The sequence below is a fragment of the Halyomorpha halys genome, unplaced genomic scaffold (genome assembly GCF_000696795.3).
Source record: "Halyomorpha halys isolate HHAL.00 unplaced genomic scaffold, Hhal_1.1 Scaffold45.1, whole genome shotgun sequence".
Classification (NCBI taxonomy): Eukaryota; Metazoa; Arthropoda; class Insecta; order Hemiptera; family Pentatomidae; genus Halyomorpha; species Halyomorpha halys.
This window is the reverse complement of record NW_027113993.1, coordinates 75,285-101,663: the sequence shown is the minus strand read 5'-3', so window position 1 is coordinate 101,663 and position 26,379 is coordinate 75,285. Positions and strand designations below refer to the sequence as shown.

The 26,379-nt window shown below is 29.0% G+C and overlaps 2 protein-coding genes across 2 annotated transcripts in view; both read left to right on the top strand.

Moving 5' to 3' along the window:
- Positions 1-8,283, top strand: part of LOC106689002 (IDS-type sesquiterpene synthase) — a 14,911-nt gene extending 6,628 nt beyond the window's left edge. Inside the window, exons 4-8 of the mRNA XM_014433739.2 lie at positions 2,426-2,632; positions 3,284-3,427; positions 5,698-5,775; positions 7,076-7,210; positions 7,629-8,283. Of these exons, the coding sequence (XP_014289225.1) occupies positions 2,426-2,632; positions 3,284-3,427; positions 5,698-5,775; positions 7,076-7,210; positions 7,629-7,862 (798 nt within the window). The 3' untranslated portion in view covers positions 7,863-8,283. The remainder of the gene's footprint in view (positions 1-2,425; positions 2,633-3,283; positions 3,428-5,697; positions 5,776-7,075; positions 7,211-7,628) is intronic.
- Positions 8,284-11,527: 3,244 nt separating this feature from the next.
- On the top strand, positions 11,528-26,193 carry LOC106688835 (IDS-type sesquiterpene synthase). Its single transcript, XM_014433500.2, has 8 exons — positions 11,528-11,604; positions 17,230-17,362; positions 17,952-18,092; positions 18,549-18,755; positions 22,302-22,445; positions 24,028-24,105; positions 24,876-25,010; positions 25,950-26,193. The coding sequence occupies exons 1-8, from the start codon at positions 11,546-11,548 to the stop codon at positions 26,181-26,183; spliced, it is 1,131 nt and encodes a 376-aa protein (XP_014288986.1). The 5' UTR covers positions 11,528-11,545; the 3' UTR covers positions 26,184-26,193.
- The last annotated feature ends 186 nt before the right edge of the window (positions 26,194-26,379 follow it).

Here is a 26,379-nt window from a genome sequence, read left to right as displayed (position 1 = left end):
CAATATAAATTACTAATTAATTAGTAATTTTATAACTTAAAAAAAGTTACATAAGTATGTATTTATTATATATTATATGAATAATATTTTAAAGAAATTATGTTAAAATATTTAAGAAAAAATGTACTTAGAGAAAACATAGCTGTTCAATAACAAGATATTAATTAGTAATTGTAATTAAACTAGGGGAGTGAAACAAGACTAAGATGAGAAAGGACCATGGGAAGAGGGGAAACAGAGAAATGGATTGAGGAGTAAACAAACAAATTCTAGGAAAATTCTACAGAAATAAGACCCTTGCTCTTTTTAGTTGATTCTGAGAAATTCTCAATGTAATTCTGTGTGAAAAATTATTATTGCTACTGCTTTTAATTTGCGTTCAAAGATGAAAATATAGAATTTTTACGCACTATTTATGATAAATGATAAATTTCACCTTTAAGTTTCTTGTGTTCTCTTGAATTTTACGTAGTTGCTGTGAAAAATGTATTTACAATTGAACAAATAGTTTAAGGAAATACATGATTCAGGACAAAATATGTAAAAAATAACAAATATTTCAGAAAATATGTGATTTACAACAAAATATGTAACAATATGTAAAAAAGGGCAAATATTTAAAAATATGCGAAATACAAATGCCTTCTTTTGGCAAGAAATGTCTTGAAACATCGTTAGTTAGTAAGGAATCAAAGATATCATGGTCAGGTAAAAATATGTGAAAACATAAAAATCCTATCCCTACTGATAAGACTTAAATTTTTTATATTACAGTTTCTAAGTATTTCTGAAACTCTTTACATACATTCTTTGTTTTTTCATGAAGTTTCTCTCAAGTGTAAAGGTGAAAAATGGTTGAATTGCCTCTTTCTCGAAAGTAACTCCCTACCATTAATGGCAATTCGAAGAGGTCTAGGGACTGATCAGGATGGCCCAATGGGAAGACAAATATTTAATTTTATTTCAATATTCGCTATTAAGACCTCTTAACTTTGACAATTGGGATTGTCTATTGGTAGTTCAAGACACTAATGTTAGTGAAATTAATAAACTTTTAATCTCCTTTCAAGCCCTAAATTTTCCATAAAAAATAGAAGAATGGCATGTTCATTGCCCATCCAAAATGAAGTGAAATAGCATGTGATGTAACAAGACTCTATTTGCCAGTTTGGTATTTTTCCTTGCTATTATTTATTTTTGAAGTTATGGAAGTGTTTAAGTCAGTTCATCTATGTAAAAAAAATAGTACTAAAAACTGTCGCTTATATACCATGTTTAAAACAATATTTTTAAATAATATTAGCTATTATTTTCTATGTTGAGTCTTATTACCATAATATATGTGATGATTGTGAAAAAGTGAAAATTTTTCAAGTTTTATAAACCAGGACAAGTCTTTGTTAAAGTTTTATGTTGAAAAATAATCACATAGTCAAGACTTATCACTACTAAATAAATATTTTCTATTTGAATTAATACAGTAATTAGGTGTTCTATTTCGTTTTATCACTCCTTATGTTATACCCTAAAATAAAATATTTTCAAAAAACTGATGTTACAAAAACTGTAATATTAATCTGGATTTTCTCTATAGGAAGTCTGGTGAGTCAATTCATAAAAAATTTTTTGAGATTAATAACTTCCAATTGAATGAAATTTGTATTAAATTATCATCACATTGTACAATGTTTCGGGACCACTGTCCCATATTCATGTACTTTAAACCTCATAATTTCATATAGGAAATCATGTCACACTTTACACTGTTCTCTCTTTTCTACTATAACTTATTTGTGCATCTTCACTTCTTCTTAGCACAGCCATTACTCTGATAATGGTAGCAATGGCTGAGCTAAGAAGAAGTGAAGATGCACAAATAAGTTATAGTAGAAAAGAGAGAACAGTGTAAAGTGTGACATGATTTCCTATATGAAATTATGAGGTTTAAAGTACATGAATATGGGACAGTGGTCCCAAAACGTTGTACCATGTGATGATAATTTAATACAAATTTCATTCAACTGGAAGTTATTAACCTCAAAAAAATTTTTATGAACTGTAATATTAAGTTTGTGCCTAATTCAGAATATTATCAAGGAGAATACGATGAACAAATAAACAAAATCGAATCAATCTATTTTAATTTTTCTTTAAAAATTGATAGCGAAACAGCACCATATTTTGAGAATTACCCACCAACAAAGTTTTGTATTAGTGAATATGATGCTATACTATGTTATGTTGATAGCAATGATTGGGAATTGTGATAACCTCATCCAATTTTTTTAAACATATCATATTCAAATTATGTCTCAAAAGTTTGCTCTATTTTTAGAACCTATTTTGTTGAGTATCAAATCAATCATTCCATAAGATCATATCAATATATCATAATATCGTGATTAATCATTATACATGCTTGCAGTGCTATGCAATGACAGGTGTTGCTGATGACATTATTGATAAAGGTGAAGTTAGACGTGGTAAGAAGATTTGGGCTTCTATATGCGAAGGAGGCCCAGGAGCAGCTTTCTATGACACTTACACTGTCAACTACTTGATAACCTGCATGCTTCAGCGTCACTTTAGGAATGATCCAGGATACAGTAGGATGTTGGAATTATTCGCTTTGGTAATATGAAATTTTTGTACTTATTAATGGTGTTTTTCTAAACTATTTTGTTTCAGAGTGAGTTGACTCTAAAAGAATCTCTTTTGTCATTATAGAAACTAATTGTTTCTGTAATTCCTTTCTTCCATTTCCAAGTGTTTTTGAACTTTGTCTTCTGAGCAAAGTTGGTTCTATCCTAATATCTGAAGATAACATCTCTTTCATGGATTAATAATCTAATCCTTAAGAACTAAAAAGCCATCCTGTATTATTGAACGTCTTAACCTGCATTTACCCATCCAGCTGTTAAATTCAAGATCTCAACCTACAAATTTATACATTTTTTACTATAGAGCTGCTTCCTTTTCAAAATCTTTTAACATTCAAGTTACCTCATTTGGGAATTCTTTACTCCAATACATTCGTAAAGCTTCCTCCTTAACAACGCTTATATACCCAACTATATGCTTTATGCTACAATTATATGCTTTTTTAAAATATTCTTTATTCATAGTGTTTGTTTAAAAATTCATAGACATTTGTTAATGGTTCTCATTATTTGACAAAAAAAAGGTAGGTAAAGTATTTTGTTTAGATCAAATAGGATATAATTTACTCATTTTTAACAATAAAAGAGTTTGAATGTATTCACTTCAGTAGAACATTTATTAGGTAAATGGTAGCGCAGCAATAGGACAAACATTGGACATCCTGGACCGTAAGAATTCTGATTACAATGATATTATCTGGAAGCATACAGTAGAATATAAAGCAATGAAGCCTATATGTGCTGCATCTGGATTGGGCCTTCTTCATGTAAGTGAAAAAAAAAATGTATAGTGCATTACATTATATTAATTATTAGTAACAACTGAATGCATAAGTGTGTCCCTAAAAAAGTTTTAGTCTGGCTAAAACCATGAAACAATGCCATGAAATTTTTTAACCTGACAAAGGGGCTGTTGCCAAAATGTTTAAGAACCACTAAAATATAGTGTAGAAAATATTTAAATAAATGTTAAAGCACTTGTGCATTATCTGATATTTTATTGGCCAAAAAAGTAGTTTGAGAAATGGCTTTCAAAAGAATCACAAAGAAGTTAGGAGAAGAATAAATAATTGAAATAGAACCATCATTTTTATAACAGCACAGCAGTTATTGATATCATCATACTAATAATTTTTTTTTCATAACCAGTGTTAAAGACACCTCAAATCGACTGTCTTTTTGTTGGAAAGCTTTAAAATGAACAAACGACAAACTGGTTTGGATTAAAACATTTATTTGGTCAATTTAAACATTTTAAAAACTAAAACTAAAATAAACAAAAGATGACTAATGATGAATACAAGTAAAAATAAAAAGGCATCTCTGATGAAAATAAAATAGTTATATAAATTATGAAGATGACAATAAACTAATTTACAAATAAACAAATAAATATATATAAAACTAATACTAGTCGACGCAAGCTGCTCCACTCCAATAGGTCAGAGGAAGAGTGCTGCCAAGATGTTTAGGTCGCAGCTCTTGCAGCTAAATACACCGCTGTAATGGTCCAAAGTTGGTGTAGCGGCTCATTGATAGTCCAAACATCCAAAAGTAGTATTAATGTATTGGGTGAGCCGACAAACTGAACGCAGACAGAGCGGGTTACACACTTTCATAGCCACTAATTATCTGGAACTCATATTAAAGTCGAAACACTGAAAAGGTCTGGTTTCGAACTGTAATGACGACTAAAACACTCAAAAGATGTCTAAACTATTAAACTATAAACACAGACAGGACTGCTGAAACGCTACCATGGCCACTAATTAGCCGGAACTGCTATAAAAAAACTAAGATGGTCGGTCCATTGCTAGGTGACACCTTAGCAACAATTATCAGCCCCTAGCAACTGTCTCTATTACTCATTATAACACACAAATATAATTACATTTTTTCTTTTCAAATAACTAAATCCAATTAAATTAATATAAATGAAAATAAATGTTATTAAATAAAACACTAAGACTAACTAAATATTATTTACAAGGTAATTATATATTATGGCATTAACAACCAGAAAAAAAGATATAATAGATTAATACATTATCTATGATATCAATAACTAATTGCTCTTATAAAAATGAAGGATCTATTTTAATTAATTAATTTGGAATACTATTCAAGAACCATTTCTTAAATTGCTATGTTGGCCGATGATATATCAGATAAACAAAATGGCCCAAGTGTGGTCAAAAAGCAATTCAAATTGTATAAAAACTATTTATTAACAGCCAATGTTTCGCCCCACTTTTCAGGGCTTCATCAGGACCAAAAAAAAAGATACAAACAACTTAAAATAGGTTAATAATGTAAGAGAATAAGATGACATGAAATAGAAATAAACCAAGGTGGAGATAAAATAAATAAATAAAATAAAAATAAGATGTAATGTGATAGATATAAATAAAAAATAAAAAAGAAATACAGTGAAATAATAGATATAAAATGAATAAGAGAACTAATCATCAGATAATTCATGTTTTGATATTTATTTAAAGATTTTTTATAATCCATGTTAGAAGTTCTCTAACTTTTTTGCTGTAATACCCTTGTAAGTCTAATAAATTTTAGCATCACATTTATACTTATTGCGATTATAATACTAGATTATATTGCTATTATAATAATTAAAAATTAGAAAAAAGGGATTTAAATCAATAAAAATGTTCATTCCATTTGCAGTTCCCTTCTGAAATAATATCATAAAATAGTACATCTGAAATTATTTGTCACTGCTTGGTAAACTGAGTTAAAACAAAAATGTTTGTGACATAGTATGGTTACTATGTTCTGCTTTATTTCACAGAGAAAAGAGGTATTTTTTGAAATAAACTTAAAATAAGTAAATATATAATTACTGATCAAAATTTTTTGTTTATAATATATTGTTTTTTTATTTCTTGTCTTTATTAGGCCTAATATTCCATATTGACAAAGCAATCATAATTACTATTGCTTACAACTGATTTGAATCATAAAATTTAATGATAATTTTCTAATCAAATATTAATTGTAAGATATTTTTCTTTTACAGGCTGGAATAATCTGTGATGATCTGCTTTGTAAAACTATTGATGTATTTTCTTATTATGGCCTTCTTTTTCAAGTGTGGGTATGTCAATATTTATTGTACTTAGTTATGTATGTTTAGTTTTCAAAGAAAGATTGGCATGAAGGGGAGTAAATACTATCAAAAAAAGAATAACGAAAAAGATAATAAGTTAAACAGCATTATTCTTTTTTCTTAATTGCTAACAACAGAATTATTTGAATACCCCATAATCCAAGAATTTCATAAACCAGAGCATACAAAGGTATACAGTGCTGTGTTGTGGCTATTCAAGCTGTTCTAAGGCTGACTGGGGGTTCCGCGACTGCAGTTTATTTATTTATTTATATATTTGTATTAATAGAACCTTGAACTGGTCCCCCACCTGTTGAGTACAAACCTATATCAGGTGTGAAACGCCGCCACAGGCTCTCTTGTTTACTTACATTTAATTTCCTTTTCCTCTTATCCCAAGCTGGTATCTCTATACATATTTATAGTATAGTGATATCCTGTAACAACCTCATCCCAGACAATACTATCCGTTCAGTTGATAATTTGAAGCTGCCTGAAAAAGTATTGGAAGAAGGGCAGACACCATTTCTCCCTAGTACTGATTTGATTTTTTTAAAATATAGTTTAGAATTAGAGCCTAACTCTTGACTTTGGTTCAGGTAGGTGAATATTTTTGGCAATAGCCAAGAAAGTGTGAAATTCTGTAATAATAATAAATCCTTTAAGTATTTATTCTGGAAAATGTCTCTTTAGAATAATAATACAAAAATATTTTATGGGCTTTAGTGTAGTAAATATAAAACAAAATAATTTATACTTATTAAAACAATGACAAATCATAATAAAGTAAGTTTTAAGTAAAAAAAAAATTCTCAGAAACACTTATTAAAAATGTTAAGATATTTACAAAATTAATACAACAGTTTTTATAATTTTTTTTATGTAAATATTAATATCTACTTCAATTATATTGAAACTGGCTGGCTAAGAAATGATGAAATAAGCGAGATTTAAATTGGAATCAGTACTTGAGGAGATGGAAGGAGGAATCGAATTCCATAGGGAAGAGGGTCTTATAAGGAATGATGAGTCACAAGCTGCAGTTTGTTGGGCCATTATTTATAAGTCTGAAGACCGGGAATGGGTATTGTGGGAATGGACAGAGGATTAGAATTTAAGGAGATCCGAGATGTAATGCTTACGTTGGTAGGAAGGATAAAGTCACTTCAATTCCTCATAAAAACGGGAAACAGTTATATATAGTAATAATAATAATAATTAATGTTAATAATATTAGTAATAATATTAATTAATTAACAGTATGTTAATTTTCTATTTTATGCTATAGGATGATTTCATGGAATACTATTCCCTGAAGGAGCAATCAGGTAAAGATGCTCCAGATAGTGAATCCAATGTAAACTCATGGGCGACTGTGACAGCAATGGCTCACTTTAATGCTGCTCAAGCAAAGGAGTTTAAGGTGAGAACTTTATTTAAATGTTTTTATTAGAAATAATTTATAACTGGTATTAAACAATAAATGCCATGATCTAGTGGCTTTGAATTTTCTTTACATTTGCTTGTGGTCAATGCATGTAAGTAAATATCTCCAGTTCACAATTATTGAGTAAACAGCTTGAAATTTAGAATTATACCGATATTTAGAAATTTACCAGCTATGTTTCTTCTTATTTCGGGCATTACAGTTCAGAGTGAAATTTGGCCTTTCATACCATCTTCCTCAATTCGTCACAATCCAGCATCTTTCATGTTACTGTGTAGGTTATCAATTTTGTTCATTGGTTTATAAACTAGAAATGTATGTTTACAAAGTTAAACATTATTTACTATAAACAAAATCCTATTGCATATATATAATTATTAAAATTGTTGAACAGGCATGCTACGGGTCTGGTGATCCAGCCAAAAGATCTAGAGTATGTGAGCTGTTTGATGAGGTGGATTTACCTGGAAAATATGTGGAATATTTAATGAATACTCGCATGGCCATTGCAAAGAAAATCAGCAATATTCCGGATGCCAGATTACGTAGTGCATGTACTAGCTACATGGAATGGCTGCTTGGTGAAGCAGACCATGATGTTCAACTTGAACGATTAAAATCATTCTGAATAGTTTAGGCTTCTAAAATATTATATAAACTAATCTATTAAACAACATATTAATTTTGGCCAAATGTAAATGTATTTTGTTTATCAGCACATCTTTATTTCCATCCATCTCAGCTCTTCTAGAGGAGAGAATGAATTCTCCACATGGTACAGACATCGTTCTGTAAAATAAACAGACTACATCATCAGCTAATGTAGATAAATATGTATATATTTGTGTAATGATAGATCATATATCTTTGTTTCTAGGTATAAGGTATTGCCTTATATTAGTTAGTAATATAAAACCTGAGATGCACTATTTATTTTTAATTTAAACTTTTTTTTATTAATGTATTTCTTATTTGTTTATTTATTTTATGTATTTTACAATCTGTAAACCTCAGTTAATAAAATGTTATGAGTATATAACATGTCTGTATATATTTGTAAAATATTATCCTACATATTAAATAAAACTAAATCCATTGTTCACCATACATTATTTCTCTTTTTTTTCTTCCTTATTTTCATAAAGTCACTTTTAATTATTTATTTTTAGTTGGGATTGAATCAAATGAAGAATCTATAAAGAACCATTTTAATAATAATAATATATAAGAAACATTTTATAAAATGTTTAAATTTAAAGGCAAGATTGTTTCTTTAATTTTAATTTATAAACAATATTTTCTACGTTTTAACTTACAAGCCATTTTCAAGAACACTAAAAATTTAAAAATATATAATTTATGACATCAATAATTAAAAATGGTTTAAATTAATTATTCATAACTGCATCCAGACTACATAGTCCGAAGGCCTTTCCTTGGCAAGGACGTCTTGGACCAACTGGACAATGCTTTGCTACCTTCCAGTTCTTGGTGGACCTACCATCCTTCCACCAAGAACTGGAAGGTAGTTCCTCCGAACTGCTGGCTAGCTAACGGGTTAGCGCAGGCCTTCAGCCCATCAAGGAACTTGAAGGAGTAGTCACTTCTAAGATACAGAAGATATGGGTTCTTATTATAATTATCGCCGCTTATCAGATAGGTTGATGGCGACCACCATAGTAAAGTAAAAAAATGATCCATAACACTTCACAAAAGTTCCCAAAATTATGTGTAGATTGGTAGGATCGAGTTGATGTTACAGCTATTTTTGTTATTTTCGAAAAAAAAAAATCTAAAAACCAGGAAAGTTGAAAACAATGGACAAATTTTTATTATTTTTCGGTTGTTATAAAAATTCGTATTTTAGGATTTCTGGAGATGGAAATAACGAATATAAATTCTGTTTCTGCCAACAATACAACAGTTCAACAAAATATAACGAAGCCGTAATGCAATCAGTAAAGATCGGTATATATTTGTATTCAGCTATTGTTTATTATTGCTAACAATAAGAACTTATTTTTTTAAATAAACAAAATTAAAGATACTTCAGAGGTCGATTTTTTTTAAATTTCCCATTCATGCCCTCTCCGAGAATTTAAGTGAAGATTAAGACCTATCTGATATTAAAAATCATTTAATTCTACATTTATATGGCAATTTTTGATCAAAATCGTTTGTTGTTTTCGATAAAATCGGAAAAAAGTAAAAACTCGATTATATAAAGTGGTTCTTCCAGTCGGTCGATTTTATCAATAAAGTTGCTGCCAAGCCCCCTCATATGTACAAGCCTTAAATATGAAATTTCAGTTGTACGAGCTAGGCTTATACACAGACCATTTTGAGAGTCTAGGATTATTGGAATCAGTGGATCTCAAAATATGAATATCTCTTGCTATATATTCTATATATAGGTAAGTGAAAGTAAAAAATCACTTAGTAAGGAATTTTTTAAGTTCAATTATATTGACTTACAAACAACTTGTGAATCCATTTTGGAACCCGCCAAACCAATTAAGTCTATTTTACAGTGCATTATCACTCTTCCGGATCAGCGACATGCATAACATACTATTTACATATATTAATTGGTTTATATCTAAATTTGGTGTAGTAGAGTAACAAATAATAAGACAGTTTATTCTTTTCTCTCGATTTTTTTTTTTAATTATTTATTTATTTATTGATATTTACAACTGTATAAAAAATATAACATGCAAATTTGATAGTAGAACTCTAAAAACAGTTTACAATATAAGGTCACGAGGCCATCAGGGGCAAGCAAGCAAGCAAGGTTAGAAACTAGTGGATTTGGGTGTTTATTATGGAAGGAATAATATCGGGTTCGGGCTAGATCGGTTACATAAGGAACATTTAGGTCTTTATGGATGGTTTTATTAGTAACAAAATAAGGAGCATTGAGGATTTTACGAAGGATTTTGGATTGTAAAGATTGGATACGAGAGGAATTCGAAGGTTTAGTGGAGCCCCAAAGCTCAACTCCGTATGTCCAGATGGGCCTTATTATTGTCATGTAGATCAATCTTTTCCAACAGTAATGAGTTGGAAGTTTAGACCGTTTGTCTAGTAAGTGCTGTAATAGTCGGAATCTGCGTGCAGTTTCCTTTCTTTTTAGTCTTGTGTGACTCTCGAAATTTAAAGAAAAAATATTATAAAATCTTAAAGAGAGTTTAATGCACTACAATAATATCCAATCTGATGAATTTTTGTATGCATTATGGCAAAAATATGAGACTAACATTTTCTTTCTAAGTTAATTGTGAGCGTTGATGTATCGGGAACTATGCGAGATCGCTATCTCGTTTTTTGCTAAAAAGCTTATAAAATCGATATTGTGGAATATTTTGTGACCTTTTTTATAGGATGGCCTTGACATTGGGATGCATAGGGAACTTCTAGAGTCTTCTTCCTCTTACATTCCCTTAATCTTTTAAGAATCAGAACTTTTTGTATGTCTTACTTTACTGGTATAATCAAAATCTAAGAGTCAAAAATTGATCTGAGAAAATGTATTATACGTATCTGATAATGATGATAATGATTTTAAGCCTTATATGTGTTACTCACGTAGCATAGACATCGGCACAGCTTTGACCATGATAGACATATTAAATTAAGTAAATAGAGCCAAGAACTTCCAGATAGTAAGAAATAGTTAAGATGTGATGTACTGTTAGAGTGAGTTGGTACACGAAATGTCTGAAGTACAATCCAGTAAAAGAAAGATCATTTATTAATTTAGCAAATAATACAAACGAACAAGCCTATACCAATTAGATGGATCAATTTTGCCAAACATATCTCCCAACAATAAGCAGGATAATACAACTAGGGCGCTAAGTAACTGGGACATGAAGCATTCTCTACTTATAATAATAATTAGTTATTCCAGCCCAGTTGCAAACCATTGAGTGGGGAAATTTTCAGAGAAAACAATCGAGTTTAAATGAGGAGGGTATTTGATACACATTGTATCTGATCTTAACTGATGTACTGTTTGAGAGGAATAGTTACAATTAGGAGAACTGAAGTATACTGGAACGTGATATTACTTGTTTATCAACAAGCAACATACCTAGAATTAATAAAACGGAACACAGGAATAGTCTTAAAAAATAAAAATGTCATCAGTTTTATTACAAAATCCTTTATAATTAATTCCCCTACTAGCCTTGATTGGATGTTCCTTAGTGAACATATAACCTTAGTGTCCACAAGATTTCCTTGGATGTTTCCCTTCCCTTGATAGGGCACTCATGTCTGAGACTGAGCCGGGAGCACATCTCCAACATGGCGTCAAAGGTGTCGGCCAATCTGTCAGGAGTTTTATTGAGGATCGTCCAAAAAAAGTAAGTATTTTTTACTTAATAATATTAAAAGTAATTCTACATTTTAAGTGTCTTGTAAATATTTTTAATCCATTTATTCGTAAAAAACCTCTGATTGATATGCATGGACAAGTCTGTAATTTATTTATTTTTATTGGTAATGCAATTTTTTATATTATCATTTACCTCCTTTGCTCTGTCTGAATTTAATTATTATATAGCATTTATAAGAGAGAAAAAGTAATTTAAATAAAATAAAAAGTTCTTCAAACGTTTTATTTTATATCTTCGATCCTAATTATTTAACTAGGTGTGGTTTGTTCCATTTTAACTAGTATATAATTAAATGATCTTTAATCTCAGCCGTCCTAACCTCATTGAAGTAGTTTAATAGGGCTTAAATAGGAAATTAAAAAAAAAAATCTTGCTCTAAAGTACGTTCAATTTTCTTTTTTTGGAAAAAATAAGCAGTTTTCATTGTTAAAAATTATAATAAATGGATAAATACAAAATATTAAATAATTTTATGAATAACTAAAGGAGAAAAGTAGATATTTCAGATTGACATTGACAAAGGACATTAAAATTGCACGACGCAATTTTTTATTACTTTAATAAAAACTATGTATGATTACTAGTCAAAACTGATGAGACTGTCAAGAATAGGTAGGGAAAATAAAAAATGGCGGCTGTTTCAAAACCTTAATTTTTCATTCGGAGCTATATATCATAAAAACTACCAATAACATTAGGAAATCTAAAAGAACATTATTTAAAGCAGAGTAAATTTTCTGAAATATTAGTCCTAATAGAGCTATTTACGTCCAATAGTTCTCGAGATATAGCCTATTTTTCGAGATATAGCCTACATTTCATAAAAATACTGAAATATCAATAGTTAGTGAATCTATTTTGAAAAATCTATATCTCAATAACCATACAAATGTTTATTAGCACTCAAATTGAAGCTAAATAATTGTACTATAAAGTAGTTTATGATCTTTACCTTCCTAGGAATAGTAGTTTTCATTATATTTGCTGAAATAAATTGATTTATAGTTGTTCGGACAAAAGGTTTGATTTATGAAAGAAATTATTTCAGAAACCATAGAACGTACAGATGTCTGCCAGCACACAAATTAAAGCTAGTTAAATTTACTATAAAATATATTATAACTTTTATCTTTGTAGGAGTAGTAGTTGTTTTTATGATATTTGACAAAATAAACTCACAAAATGTCAATTTCTAGTTGTTCGTATAAAATGTTGGATTTTTGAAAAAATATATCTCTAGACCCATAAGACGCACATATGTCTGCCAACACTCAAAATAAAGGAAATTTAACTTACTATAAAGTAGTTTATGACCCATATCTTCGTAGAAGTAGTGGTATTTATGATATTCACATATGAATATAAATTTGGCAAATGAAAATTTGTCTGAACAACTATAAATCAATTTATTTTAGCAAATTTCATGAAAACTACTACTTCTACAAAAATAAACGTCATAAACTACTTCATAGCTCATTAAACTAGCTTTAATTTGAGTGCTAATAGACATCTGTATGTCAAATGGTTTTTGAGATATAGATTTTTCAAAATAAATTCACTAACTACTGATCTTTCAGGACGTTCCATAAAACATTTTCATGAAATGTTGCTTTTTAAAAGCTATATCTCGAGAACTATTGAACGTAAATAGCTCTATTAGAGCTTACATTTTAGCAAATTTACCCTACTTTAAATGATGCCCTCTTAGATTTTATGTTGTTGTTGTACAGATATTGATAGAGCTTCTAATAAAAAACTAATTATTTTTATCGTTTTGAAACAGCCACCATTTTTTTATTCCCCCTATCTATACTTGGCAGACTCATTAATTTTGACTATTAATTATACATAGTTTTCAATTAAGTAATCAAAGATTGGGGTGAAATAACTGCCTTTTTTCTCCTCTTGGGCTCTTGTTCTATTTGTTAAGTTGTTACGCAGGAACACAATATATATTAGTATTCCCACTTTGAGAAATCCTCAAATACGAATTTTTATTGCCACAAAAAAATAACTATTTTTTGTTCCTAATTTTCACTTTTTTTTTTTTTTTTCAAAAATCACTTAAATGGCCATAAATTCAGGAAGAGGTCCCCTATATACACAAAATCTGGAGGCATGTACAGTACTAAGTGAAAATTCTGTGATCCGCGTAACGCAGAGGATCGTTTACTCTCAATTACATATATATGAAATATATAATGAGGAAAAGTATAACGATTGTGAAAATTTCGAATTTCAGTTTTTAACGGGAATATACTTTTTAAGGCACTCTCTGTCCAAATTAAAAAGTACCGCAAAATGGCGTGCATTCGTGGGTATGTTTTTGTGTAACAAGCTTAGCTCAAAATCTAAAAGTTATACAAAACTACATGTTTAGGGAATGTACATATATGCCTAGAATCTTACAGCATATTTTTCGTTTAAATCTATCAGCCGGAAGTGCTACGATATAGAATAGATTTTTCACATTTTATTTTTTTCGATTTTTTTCAAAAAACGATTTTAATTAAATTCGGTGAATCAAAGTACAATTATGTGTTATTTTATACTTAATAAATCTTATCCACATTGAAATAGTCTAGCAAGGCTTAATGCCATTTTTTTTTTCTAAAAAATCTTCCCCTAAAGTATCTTTATTTTTTTTTTTTTTAATTTTAGTAAAATAATAAGTTCTCATTGTTAGTAATAATAAGCAATGCATAAACACAAAATGTAAAAGAATTTTAGGGATTTGTTACGGCTTCGATATTTTTTGTTAAACTGTTGTATTCTTGACAGGAACAAAATTTATATTTGTTATTCTCACTTTGAGTAATCCTAAAATACGAATATTTTTAGCTACAGGAAAAAACAAATTTTTTGGTCGTAATTTTCGCCTTCCCTGGTCTTTCGATTTTTATTTTATTTATTAATATTTTTTTAATCACAAAAATAGCGAAAACTTCATACGAGCCGATAACTCTACCCAAAACTTAGAGACACACGTAGGCTGGTAAGTGGAAGTTTTGTGATGCGCGCAACGTATTTGATTTTTTTTTTTTTTTATTCCTGAGGTATAGTACAACTATTTTGGCAAACTATTAGAATACAACTATTATAGAAACTATTATTATAAACCTTAGAAAAAAAGGTAAGAAGTTAAATGATTTTCCGAATCGTTGAAATATGTCACTAATTGAAAATTAACGTGGTGTATTACCTCATTTTAATTCAATTAGGTGTTCATTTTCAATTAATAATAAATTTTATTAATTCAGAAAATAGAACTATTTAATTTTTCACCTTGTTTCCAAGTATTATACCTCTGTGTTTATTATCATATCACTTGACCAAATTATTACGTTATAGTACTTATTTATATCTTATAAATTTTTATAAGAATCCAACATTTAGGGTTTAAGGACAAAAAAATCGAAAGAAAGACCTAAAATATCGTATTTCATACTTCATCAATGCGATAAGTTGCCTGGTAACCGTTTTAGGACCGCCAGGAAATGTGAACCTTGTTAAATTTGGATTCTCATATTTTACAATACCCCAGTTTTGTGTAAAATTTCATTTGATTTACGGAATTCTCCTCTATCGAATTAATAAGTTATAGCTAGAGGCCAAATTTGATGCTCTATAATTCCTTAAACAATAAGTTTTCGCTAAGATGCACCGTTTGGGAGTTAAAGTCGAGAAACAGGAACAATTATCTAATGTATATATACTTTATTATATAAATTAATTAGATAAATAATAAGCATTTTAAAACCACCAGAAAGAAATGCATTTACAAGCTAAGTGTGGGAGAAACTGATTTTAAAAATTTTTTGTTGGCTGAGTATTATTTGTTTTTAAAATATTAAAGTTTTACTATGGCAAGAATGCATAATTTGACTTGAGTATTTGTCCTTCTGAAGTCTCTTAGCTCGTTGCAATTTATTTCTGCAAGGTCCCTTACAAAATAACATCGTAGTTTATGAAATGTCGGACACGACATAAGTAGCGTTTTTAAAAATAATTTTGGGGACCCCAAACACGTGATATCATGGGATCTTTATTTTTCTCTTTTTTATTATTATTATTTTATTTTTTTTTATAAATACTAAACTTCCTTTAATCAATGTTGAGGAAGCAAACTCGATCCTTCGAGGAGGTCAACCATCCCCAACTGTGGCGGCTCTTGACCTGGATTCGGCAACTAGGAATGACCTTGTCACTATAAATATACTGCCTAGTATTCTTTTTTTTGGAAATATCAAAGTTCCGGCATAAACGCCTAGCAACAAGGCTCCATTTACTGAAAAAGAAAACTAAAGAGTGTACCTAATTACAACAATAGTAGGCTATAAGTATAAAAAAGATAAAAATAAACAGCTGAGTTCCTTTTATAATTAAATAAGTTATTGGGATCAATGGAATAAAAATCTGCATGAGTTGGAATTTGAAAAAATTAGATTTTGTGTAGTGAATTTATTTTATTCCATTTTAACTCCCTAGAAGAATACAATATTTTGATTTGGAATCTGTTGACACCAATAAGTCAAATTAAAAAAAACAGAGAGGCAAAGGGACCAAATATGTTTATTTAATTGTATTTTACTAAATAATTTAATATAAGATGTGAGCATTTCGTGGCCAAGGGGAAGGGACCCAGAGTTATTGCTTAACTAAAATCATTGTGGGCTCGAAATCCACATGGGTTAGTTGATATTTATTTCATAGAGGCTCCAGAAAATGAATCCTGAATAGAAGCATAAATTCAATTTTGAGATTTGCTATTATAGAATTTTAGACTTAAGTGAGAAGACTTCCAGCCCCTTAGTAATATTCTAATGGGTTTTTACGGTTTTAACTTTGATTCCTCACTTTAAAATGGATCCAAATGTGGTTTGGGTTAAAAATAAAAATGATATCGGGGGGATGAGTTAGACATTCATCCCTGACTCTTTCACTCAGCCCAAACTACATTCTTACGGAAACAAGTGCATGTTAATGTGTTAAATATAGATTATTATTTTAAACGGGTAGGACTTAATAGTCAACTTTTAAAAAAAAAATTGCATGAATATATCAATTTTAGATTTTCCTTGATAATTAATTAAGGCTCAAAATGTTGGAGAGAAAAAAATTAAGTTGTGATAAAGTTACTCTTACAAACTGATAAAAGTTATTGGCTAATTCCAAATAGTATTAATCCTTATGCTGCCAATAGTTTTTATACAGTTAGGGATAAAAAAACATATTAGTATTCTATCAAATCCATCTCCTAACGTAGCTTCACTTTGAACAACATTTAATATGAATATTAATGTTTACATTTAATTAATAAAGTAGTTAGAACAAATAGATAGGTTTTATTTATTTCATATAATGTAAATAATTCATAATAATAAAAATCTTTAAGTGTGAATATCTCCTAAACACTTTTACTTTTACCTTCAAAGGAATTTTTTTCTTGTTTTGAGGTCCTTAGTTCATATTTTCAGTTTGGCCACTTAACCCTGAAATACCGTGTATATATATATAGAAGTACCCTGAAATACTGTGTATATATATATTTATTCATGAAATGATATTTTTTGATGTTTTGACTTGTTTTAGGAAAAATGTTTATGTAAGACATAAGCTAGATACAGAAATTGACCAATATTATCAGACACTGCTCAATGTTGTAATTCCAGGATGTATGGAATCTGTCAAGGAAATACCAGGTTTTTCACAAAGAATGAAATATGTAATTTAATATAGCAATAATTTTTTTAATGTTTTATTGATCACAATTGTTATAATGAATTTTTTTTTTCAAAATGGCTTTACTTATATAATATGTATATCAAGATATATATAAATTATTTTTTTATTTTCTTTAGTATCAATGAAACTTATTAAATAAATATTTTTCATCCCAAATATCTGATTTGATGTAACCCTGTAACTGGGGGGTTTGTACTTTGAGAAGATTTAATGAACAAAATTATTTTTAAAAGTGAAATTTCTATTATCATGAATAAATACAGTTATTTTCTCAAATATTTTGAATAATTTAGGTAAAAATATTTTGCTACTGAATTATGAATAATTTTCTATTTTTACTTTAATTTATATTTATTATAAAAATATATTTCATTTCATTGACCTAATAATGTTCTATTTAAATGACTAGTTTTGAACACATATCAATGGTCAATGGTAAATTAATATCAATGGTTCAGTTTAAAGTAAATTTACAAATCACAAATGCTTAAAACATATTTTTAAGTGAACTTTTAGAACTGTATGCATATTTAAAAAATTTCTTTGATTGACATAATATTATTTTCCAGTGTATATCATACACTACACCATCATATTTCGATGGATGCAACTTCAGTACTGAATTAATCTACAGAACAGTGGCAGAAAAACATCACCAAACAGAAGAGAACATAGAAAAATCAAGAATACTCCGAGCTTTAATGGAAATGGTATGTTTGATCAATGGAATAATTTTATTCAATTTGAACAAATTTCTACAAAAATACAATGATCTTTAAAACATCATGTAGCATATCCAATAAAATACACAATATATAATGGCTCAAAATAATATTCACTGAATCATTTATAACTCCATTAAGTGATGTTATAATATAAAATAAATACCTTAGATATCTATTACAAAGATGATTTGAAATGTATACAAAAAATACCTGCAAAGTTGTTTATAAGTGACATAACATTATACTATTTCATTTTGAAAGTCATGATTGGAAATCTTGATAGCTTTATCCAATTAATTTAACAGATCATGGATAAATGATGTCTCAAAAATTGGGTAATATTTTTTGGAACACATTTTAATGAGTGCTTAATCTATCAGATCATAAAATCATTTCAGTTTATTAGTGTATAATGTGATTAATCATTACATATGCTTGCAGTGCTTTGCAATGATAGCTCTTGTTGATGACATTGTTGATAAAGGTGAGGTTAGATGTGGTAAGAAGATTTGGTCTTCAATATGTGAAGGAGGCCAAGAAGCAGCCTTTTACGACTCCTATACTGTCAACTATTTGATAACCTGCATGCTTCAGCGTCACTTTAGGAATGATCCTGGATACAGCAGAATGTTGGAGCTATTCGCTATGGTAATATATTTACTTTATTTATCAATAATGTTTCTCATAACAACTAGTAAAAATGATTTCAATGTTTGATTTATATTTGAAATTTTAAACAAAATGTTTTTGGATGTTTGAACTATAAATGTTTTGTTATTATATCGAATCTTCTTAGATGTTAATATAATGATTGTTTTCTTAATACCTTTCAGGCTCTTCCAAGTAGGTATCTTTTTTAGCCCTGAAGAAGCCCTGCAACGTGGGGCGAAACGTTGGCTCAATAATAATAGTATAATTATTTACTATTTGAGTTTTTTTGACCGCACCCAGACCATATTCCATTCATCACTAAAAAAAAGTTTGAAATTTTTTATCCTTTAATCTATCCCTTAATCACACTGCCTCTACAGACAATTGAACTGTGCAAATAAAAAACAGAGAGAATAAGGAGTAACATATGCAGTTTGAGCTGAGCGATGATCATTACTTTTCAAATGTTAAATTGATAAAGTCTCATGTCAAGGCCCATAATTGTGAAATTGTACCAACATCAACTACAAATAACCGAATTTTAAGGAAAAGGTTTATTAAAACAATAAATAACCTTATTATCAGGTTAAAAAAATTGTTATGTGTGATTGGTTTGAATTAAGTTATCATCAACTTAGAGGGGGGGGAAGACCACTGCCATAGAGCATTTAAGCCTATTTCATAGTTTTCTTGAAGAAACCATAAAGAAGCTTCAATTTTGGTGCAACACACACTGATAGAAAGATGTTGTTAATTTACCATAGTCAAAGTCAACTAGGATAAAGAATGCAAATGCAATATACTACCACCTCTGCAACACAGTTATAGGGAAGTGGGAGGTAGAGAAGAATGTTAAAGTACATATCTTCAAGGCTATATACCTATCTGCCCTCCTTTACGGAAGTGAAAGCCGGGTACCACTTGATAAGCACCTAAGCGAAGTCACTGCAATGGAAATGAGATACCTACGGAGAGTGGCAGGCCAAACTAGGAGGGATTGTATACTAAATGAGAGGACAAGACAGGATGTTGGAACTGTCTCCATAAAGGATACCATTGAAAAGTGACAACTTAGATGGTTTGGACATCTCTGTTGAATGAGTGAAGACAGAAATCCAAGAAAATATTTTGAGGCCAGACCAACAGGAAAACGCCCAAGCGGGAGAATCTCCAGAGAGGGAGAGAAAGGAGGAAAAAACTGGGTTGCCATGAGGGTGCTGGCTTGGGATTGAAAGGTTTGGTTTGCATGGACAGAGGCATCTCCACGCTGAAAGGCACTAAGGAGTAAGAGAGAGAAGTCAAAGTCAACAAACAATATATTTTAAAAACAATATTTTATTGTTATTTTACCATTTCACAGTTATCAAGTTAATAAGTGCATATAGGAATGTTCAATTATTCATCAATAGTGAACAATAACAAATTAAGAACCGCTTAATTAAATACTATAAAAAAATACAATTTACTATTACAAAAAATTCACTCTTTCGATTAATAGATAAAAAAAAGACGATAAAATAACATATCAGAATTAAAAGAATGTAAAGCAAATAGTTCCACTAACTGCCAAAAGATAGAAGCACAAATCAAGAAATGTAGAAATAATAGTTTTAATTAGCATCACTAGAAGTCAGCACAATCCAGGAAGCCGTTTTCGAAGTAAAAATATAGATAAAAAAGATTTATATTAATAGTTCAACTAACTGTCAAAAGATAGCAGCACCAATCAAGGAAGGTAGAAAATGGTAGTTCCACAAACTGCCGCGAGAGGCCAGCATCATCCAGGCACCTTTTCTGAAGTCTATAGGAAAACTTTTATTTTGTATTAGGATATTAGGAAGTTACAGGAGCTCAACTAATCGGAACGTTACAGACTAGTTTAGCTCCTGTAACTTCCTAATATCCTAATACAAAGTAAAATTTTTCTTGCTAGACTTCGGAAAAGGCTGCCTGGATGGTGCTGGCCTCTTGCGGCAGTTATTGGAACTACCATTTTCTACCTTTCTTGATTGGTGCTGCTACCTTTTGACAGTTAGTCGAACTATTAATATAAATCTTTTTTATCTATATTTTGACTTCGTAAACGGTTTCCTGGATTGTGCTGACATCTAATGGTGCTAATTAAAACTATTATTTCTCTGTTTCTTGATTTGTGCTGCTTTCTTTTGACAGTTAGTTGAACTATTTGCTTAACATTCTTTTAATTCTGATATGTTATTTTATCGTATTTTTTTAAAAATCTATTAATTGAAGGAGTGAATGTTTTTTCAATAGTATTTATTTCAGCGTATTATTAATTTGTTATTGTTCATTATGGATGAATAATTGAACATTCCTCTTTCCTCTTATTAACTTGATTAACTGTGAAATAGTAAAATAACAATAAGATATTGTTTTAAAAATATATTTTTAGTTGATTTTGACTATGGTAAATTAACAACATCTTTCTATCAGCGTGTTTTGCATAGTTATTAAAGATATAGTAGAAACTTTAATATAAGAATTTAATCTTGATTTAAGTAATGAGTAGCAAATTATTTAGTTATGATAAATTAGCCATTAGCATGGATAAAAAGAGTAGGCTTTTAACATTTTTATGAAGAAATATGCTATATAAGAACTTGTTATAAATGCAGAAATAAATAAAGACAAGCAATTGAGCTAGTGAAAATATGATAAAACTGTGAATAAAATATTTGGGAAAGAAATTTGATAGTGAAATATTGTCATTTAAAGTATCTTATTATTTGAATTACATCATGACAAAATTATTCCTGTTCTCTATTAGTATGTATTACATTCCTCTATAAAGGATAACTAACAATAACATAACAGTTTAATTGTGATTTTATTATTTTACTGTTAATTAGTGTTATCATAAGAAAATTGAAGACAATTTTTTATTGTTTAGGAGAGATATGCTTTTAACATATTTTTTGAGGATAAATGCCCCCAAAACTTATCATACATGAAGAAATAAATAAAGATGAGCAATACTTTTGGTTTTAACTTTACATGAAATTAGGACCCTCTGATATTGTTTACATGTATGCTTGGTACCAAATTTCTCAATAAGGTACATTTTAAGAACTTGAGAGTAGTTTGACTTACTTCAAAAAGAGTTTTAGTAGGCCAATCAAGTCAATTTCTATAATTGCATTAATTTCATCTTACAATAGAGTTGTCTGAGCATGAAAATTAAAATATTACCCTTTTCGGAGAGATTATTTTGTAAGAATTTTCATGAGTTTCTCTTTTTATTCTAAATTAGAAAGTTAAGCAGTTTAAGAAAAGTAAGTTTATTTAGGAATAGAAAATGATTACATTTAGGATATAGGATATAACAGAACTATTTTTTTTTCATAGTCCTTATTCATGGTGTTTGTTTAAAAATTCAAAGACATTTGTTAATGAGGCACATTAACCAATAAAAAAGGTAGATAATACATTTTGTGTAAATCAAATATTGTAGAATAAAATATATTAATATTTAACAAAAAAAAAAGAGTTTGAATATATTCACTTCAGCAAAATATTTATTAGGTAAATGGTAGTGCAGCGATAGGGCAAACATTGGACATCCTGGACCGTAAGAATTTTGATTACAATGATGTTATCTGGAAGCATACAGTAGAAAATAAAGCAATGAAGCCTGTATGTGCTGCATCAGGATTGGGTCTTCTTCATGTAAGTGTTTGAAAAAGACTAAGATAATAAATAAAACATAATACATAGTTTACTTATTCACTGATACAGTAAGACTTATTTTATTTGCGCTGATGTTTCAACCTGAATTTTAGGTCTTCATCAGAGCTAAAAAAAAACAAAAAACCAGTAAGCAACCTCAATTCAAAAAATGATAACAAACAATCTTGGAATCATATAAAACAATAAATTAAGTAAATAGTAGTTAATAGAAGATAAAGTATACTTATCTCTATAATATTATATTTTATCTTCTATTATTATCATCTACTATCTACTTAATCAATTATTATGTATGTTTCCAAGCTTATTTGCTATTATTTTATTTTTCTCTGAATTAAGGCTGCAAACTCGTTTTTTGTTTTCAGCCCTAATGAAGTTTTAGGAATTTGTGTATCATTAATGAACAGTCCCTGACCACCTTCTCCTCAAGTTGAATTTATAGTCAACTATAAACATCTCTTCTGTATATGTATGTATGACAAGACAGATCATAGAACGTATTAGTACATTACATAGTATTATGTATAAGTATATTACGGATGACATAAATAATTAATTACTGTAGTAATAATGATAAACCTATTTAAATTAATTACTACTCCCAGCTCCTTTGGGATTCTATTGTAATGGCATTTTCTAAACATCTTCCTTGGTCTATAAAATATCAGATTATGGTAGAACTAAAAATTCTAAATGGAAAAATATTAGTTAAAATTAAACACTATTACTGCAGAACACAGTTTTGGAACCTTTGCTCTATATCATCAAAACTGTTAAAACATTTAATAATACATTTTAATTGCAATAGTAGTACCCACATTGAAAATTCTCGAAGGTCTGAAGCAGATAAGGCAACACCGATGTTGAAAATTGTTAGGTTTACTAGCATGGATAGGTTTCTGTAATGCAAATTAAATGAAACATTGAACTTTTTTTTACCTACAATATACAATGCAACACTCTGATTGATTACTTGTAGATTTATAATATTTTTATAATCTCAATATTTCCAATTTAGATACCAGACTTTGAAACTTGTGACTGACAAAACAAATAGTAAAAAAAAAAATTTCAAACTTCAAACAGCCACCTACTATCTAAGTAAGCCTTAATTTATTTCAAGTATCCTACTACTTCTTTAGGTAAATATTGCTAAAAAAAAATCCTCAAAGCCATTTTATAAGAGAATTATAATATATTAATCTGTGAATCTTATTAAGAACTACACATATTAAAACAAAAATGTATCAAAAATTATTAATCACCATTTGGTAAACTAAAATAAACAAAAAAAATTGTGATTATATTAAGTTTCTGCTTTATTTCACATATTAAAAATAATAAGTTTTTTTGGAATTAGCTATATTGCTAACCAGAATTTAGGAAAATATGTTTTACTTATTTATTGTTTGTTATTTCAATGCAATAGTCTTTATTGAGCATAAGTATTATATCATGACCATGCGATCATAATTACTATCACTTACAAATGATTTAAATCATAATATTTAATGATAATATTCTAATAAAATATTAATTCTAAGATATTTTTCTTTTATAGGCTGGCATAATCTGTGATGACCTGCTTTATAAAACTATGAATGTATTTGCTTATTATGGACTTCTTTTTCAAGTGTGGGTATGTCAGTATCTATTATCAATGGTTGTGCATGTTTACTTATATATATTTTTTTTTTTTCGAAGAAAGGTTGGTTATTTTTTTTAAATTAAAGGAATTATTGAATTATTAGTTGTTTTATTTTCACTTATCACTCTACTTACATTCCTGTCTTGTGTAAATCTTCTGCTCAAACTATCACTATTTTTTGTAATTTTTGAAAATCTAAGACGAAAAAAGAAAACAATTTTAAACAAAAAATTTTCATTTATCGGCTGTTATGAAAATACATATTTAGGGTTCTTGAGATGGAAATAAGGAATATTAAGTTTTTCCTGCCAAGAATACGTCATAAACATACACTTGTTAAAGAGAGAGATTGTGTAGACTCGTTTTTTTTCCGATTTGAACCTGTCTATATTTTTCCATTTTTTTATGAGGAGTTGAAGGAGCTTTACCCTTCCTATCGACATAAGTGATTCCTGGCATCCTTCCTCTATAAGTTATCTAATCCCACAATTCATACAATCAATAAATAATATGTTAATTTTAATCAATTAATAGAGCATTGGTTAATTAATATTATGTTAATTTGAAGTAATAGTATATTAGTTAATTAACAGTATGTTAATGATTAATTAATAGTATGTTAATAGTTTAATTGGTATAAATTAATTGTGTAAATATGCTGCACATGTTAATTGTATAAATTAATAATATAAATATACTTCAAATTAATAATATGTTAACAATTAATTAATAGTATGTTAATTTTTTTTTTTATACTAAAGGATGATTTCATGGAATACTATTCTTTGAAGGAGCAATCAGGTAAAGATGCTCCTGATAGTGAATCCAATGTAAACTCATGGGCGACTGTAACAGCAATGGCTCACTTTAATGCTGCCCAAGCTAAAGAGTTTAAGGTGAGAACTTTATTAAAATTTTATTATCAAAAATAATTTATAACTAGTATTAAGCTTAGACATATATGATCTAGCAGCTTTGAAGGTTTTTTTGAGTTTGTTTATGTTCAATACATATAAAGTGAATGATTTTGGTTCACAATTACTAAGTAAACAGCCTGAACTTTAGACTATTACAAGCAATGTTTCTTCTTCATTCCGGCATAACAGATCAGGGTGAACTATGGCCTCTCCATACAATCTTCCTCAATTCAGCCCCTTTCATGTTACTCTATAGATTACCAATCTTGTTTGTTGGTTGACTGTTCAGATGATGGCCAAGAGTTCGTGTTCCCCCTCTACTGATCAAGGTACTGCTACTACCAATATCAATTAGTGTTTTAACTCTATCACCCTGGCCTTGCACTATGTGTAACCTCTTCCACATCCCACACATATTATTTATAAGCCCTCATCAATATGGATTACCCTCAGCTTTTTTTGTAAGTATGTCTTCACTCTTGTCCATTCTAGTTGTATTAACTTAGAAATGTTATTGACCACATGAACAATCAATGGACTGGTTTTCTTTCCGCTAGCCTGCTCCACATGGGTGACCCTGATCGACCATAGTTTGGGATTAATTGAATGCAATTAAATAATATCGTATCCTTAGGTGAGATAACTTATCTCACCTATCTTCTAACCTACGTTAAGATCATGAACTCCTTAAAATTTGTTTTTTCATGGACACTAACACTGCATACTTAATTTTCCTGGGTTTCAGTACAAGTTAAAATATTGAGGAAAGTAAAAAAAAAAATAGAAATAAAGACAAAGTCAATACTGTGAATGCTTGAATAATACTGTCTTTATTTACCTTCTACAAGGGTTATCTAGTATTACAATGACTGCTTATAGTACTTATACTATTATATGTATATTAAAATTGTTGAATAGGCCTGCTACGGGTCCGGCGATCCAGCCAAAAGATCTAGAGTATGCGAGCTGTTTGATGAGGTGGATTTACCAGGAAAATATGTGGAATATTTAATGAATACTCGTATGACTATTGCAAAGAAAATCAGACAAATTCCCGATGTCAGAATACGTAGTGCATGTACTAGCTACATGGAATGGTTGCTTGGTGAAGCAGATTATGATGTTCAACTTGAAAGATTAGAATCATTCTGAATACATATGAATATAATGTAATATGCTCTTTTTTAGTAAATAGTATATTTTGATGTATAAATGGTTTTAATATGTTTTATTTTATGTATCATTTTAATATTCATTGCTTTGTTTATCCAAAAAGCAAACTAACCAAGTTTCATTGTTTATAATAACTTCGTGACACGATAAACAAGATGGCGGTATGTTATCAATG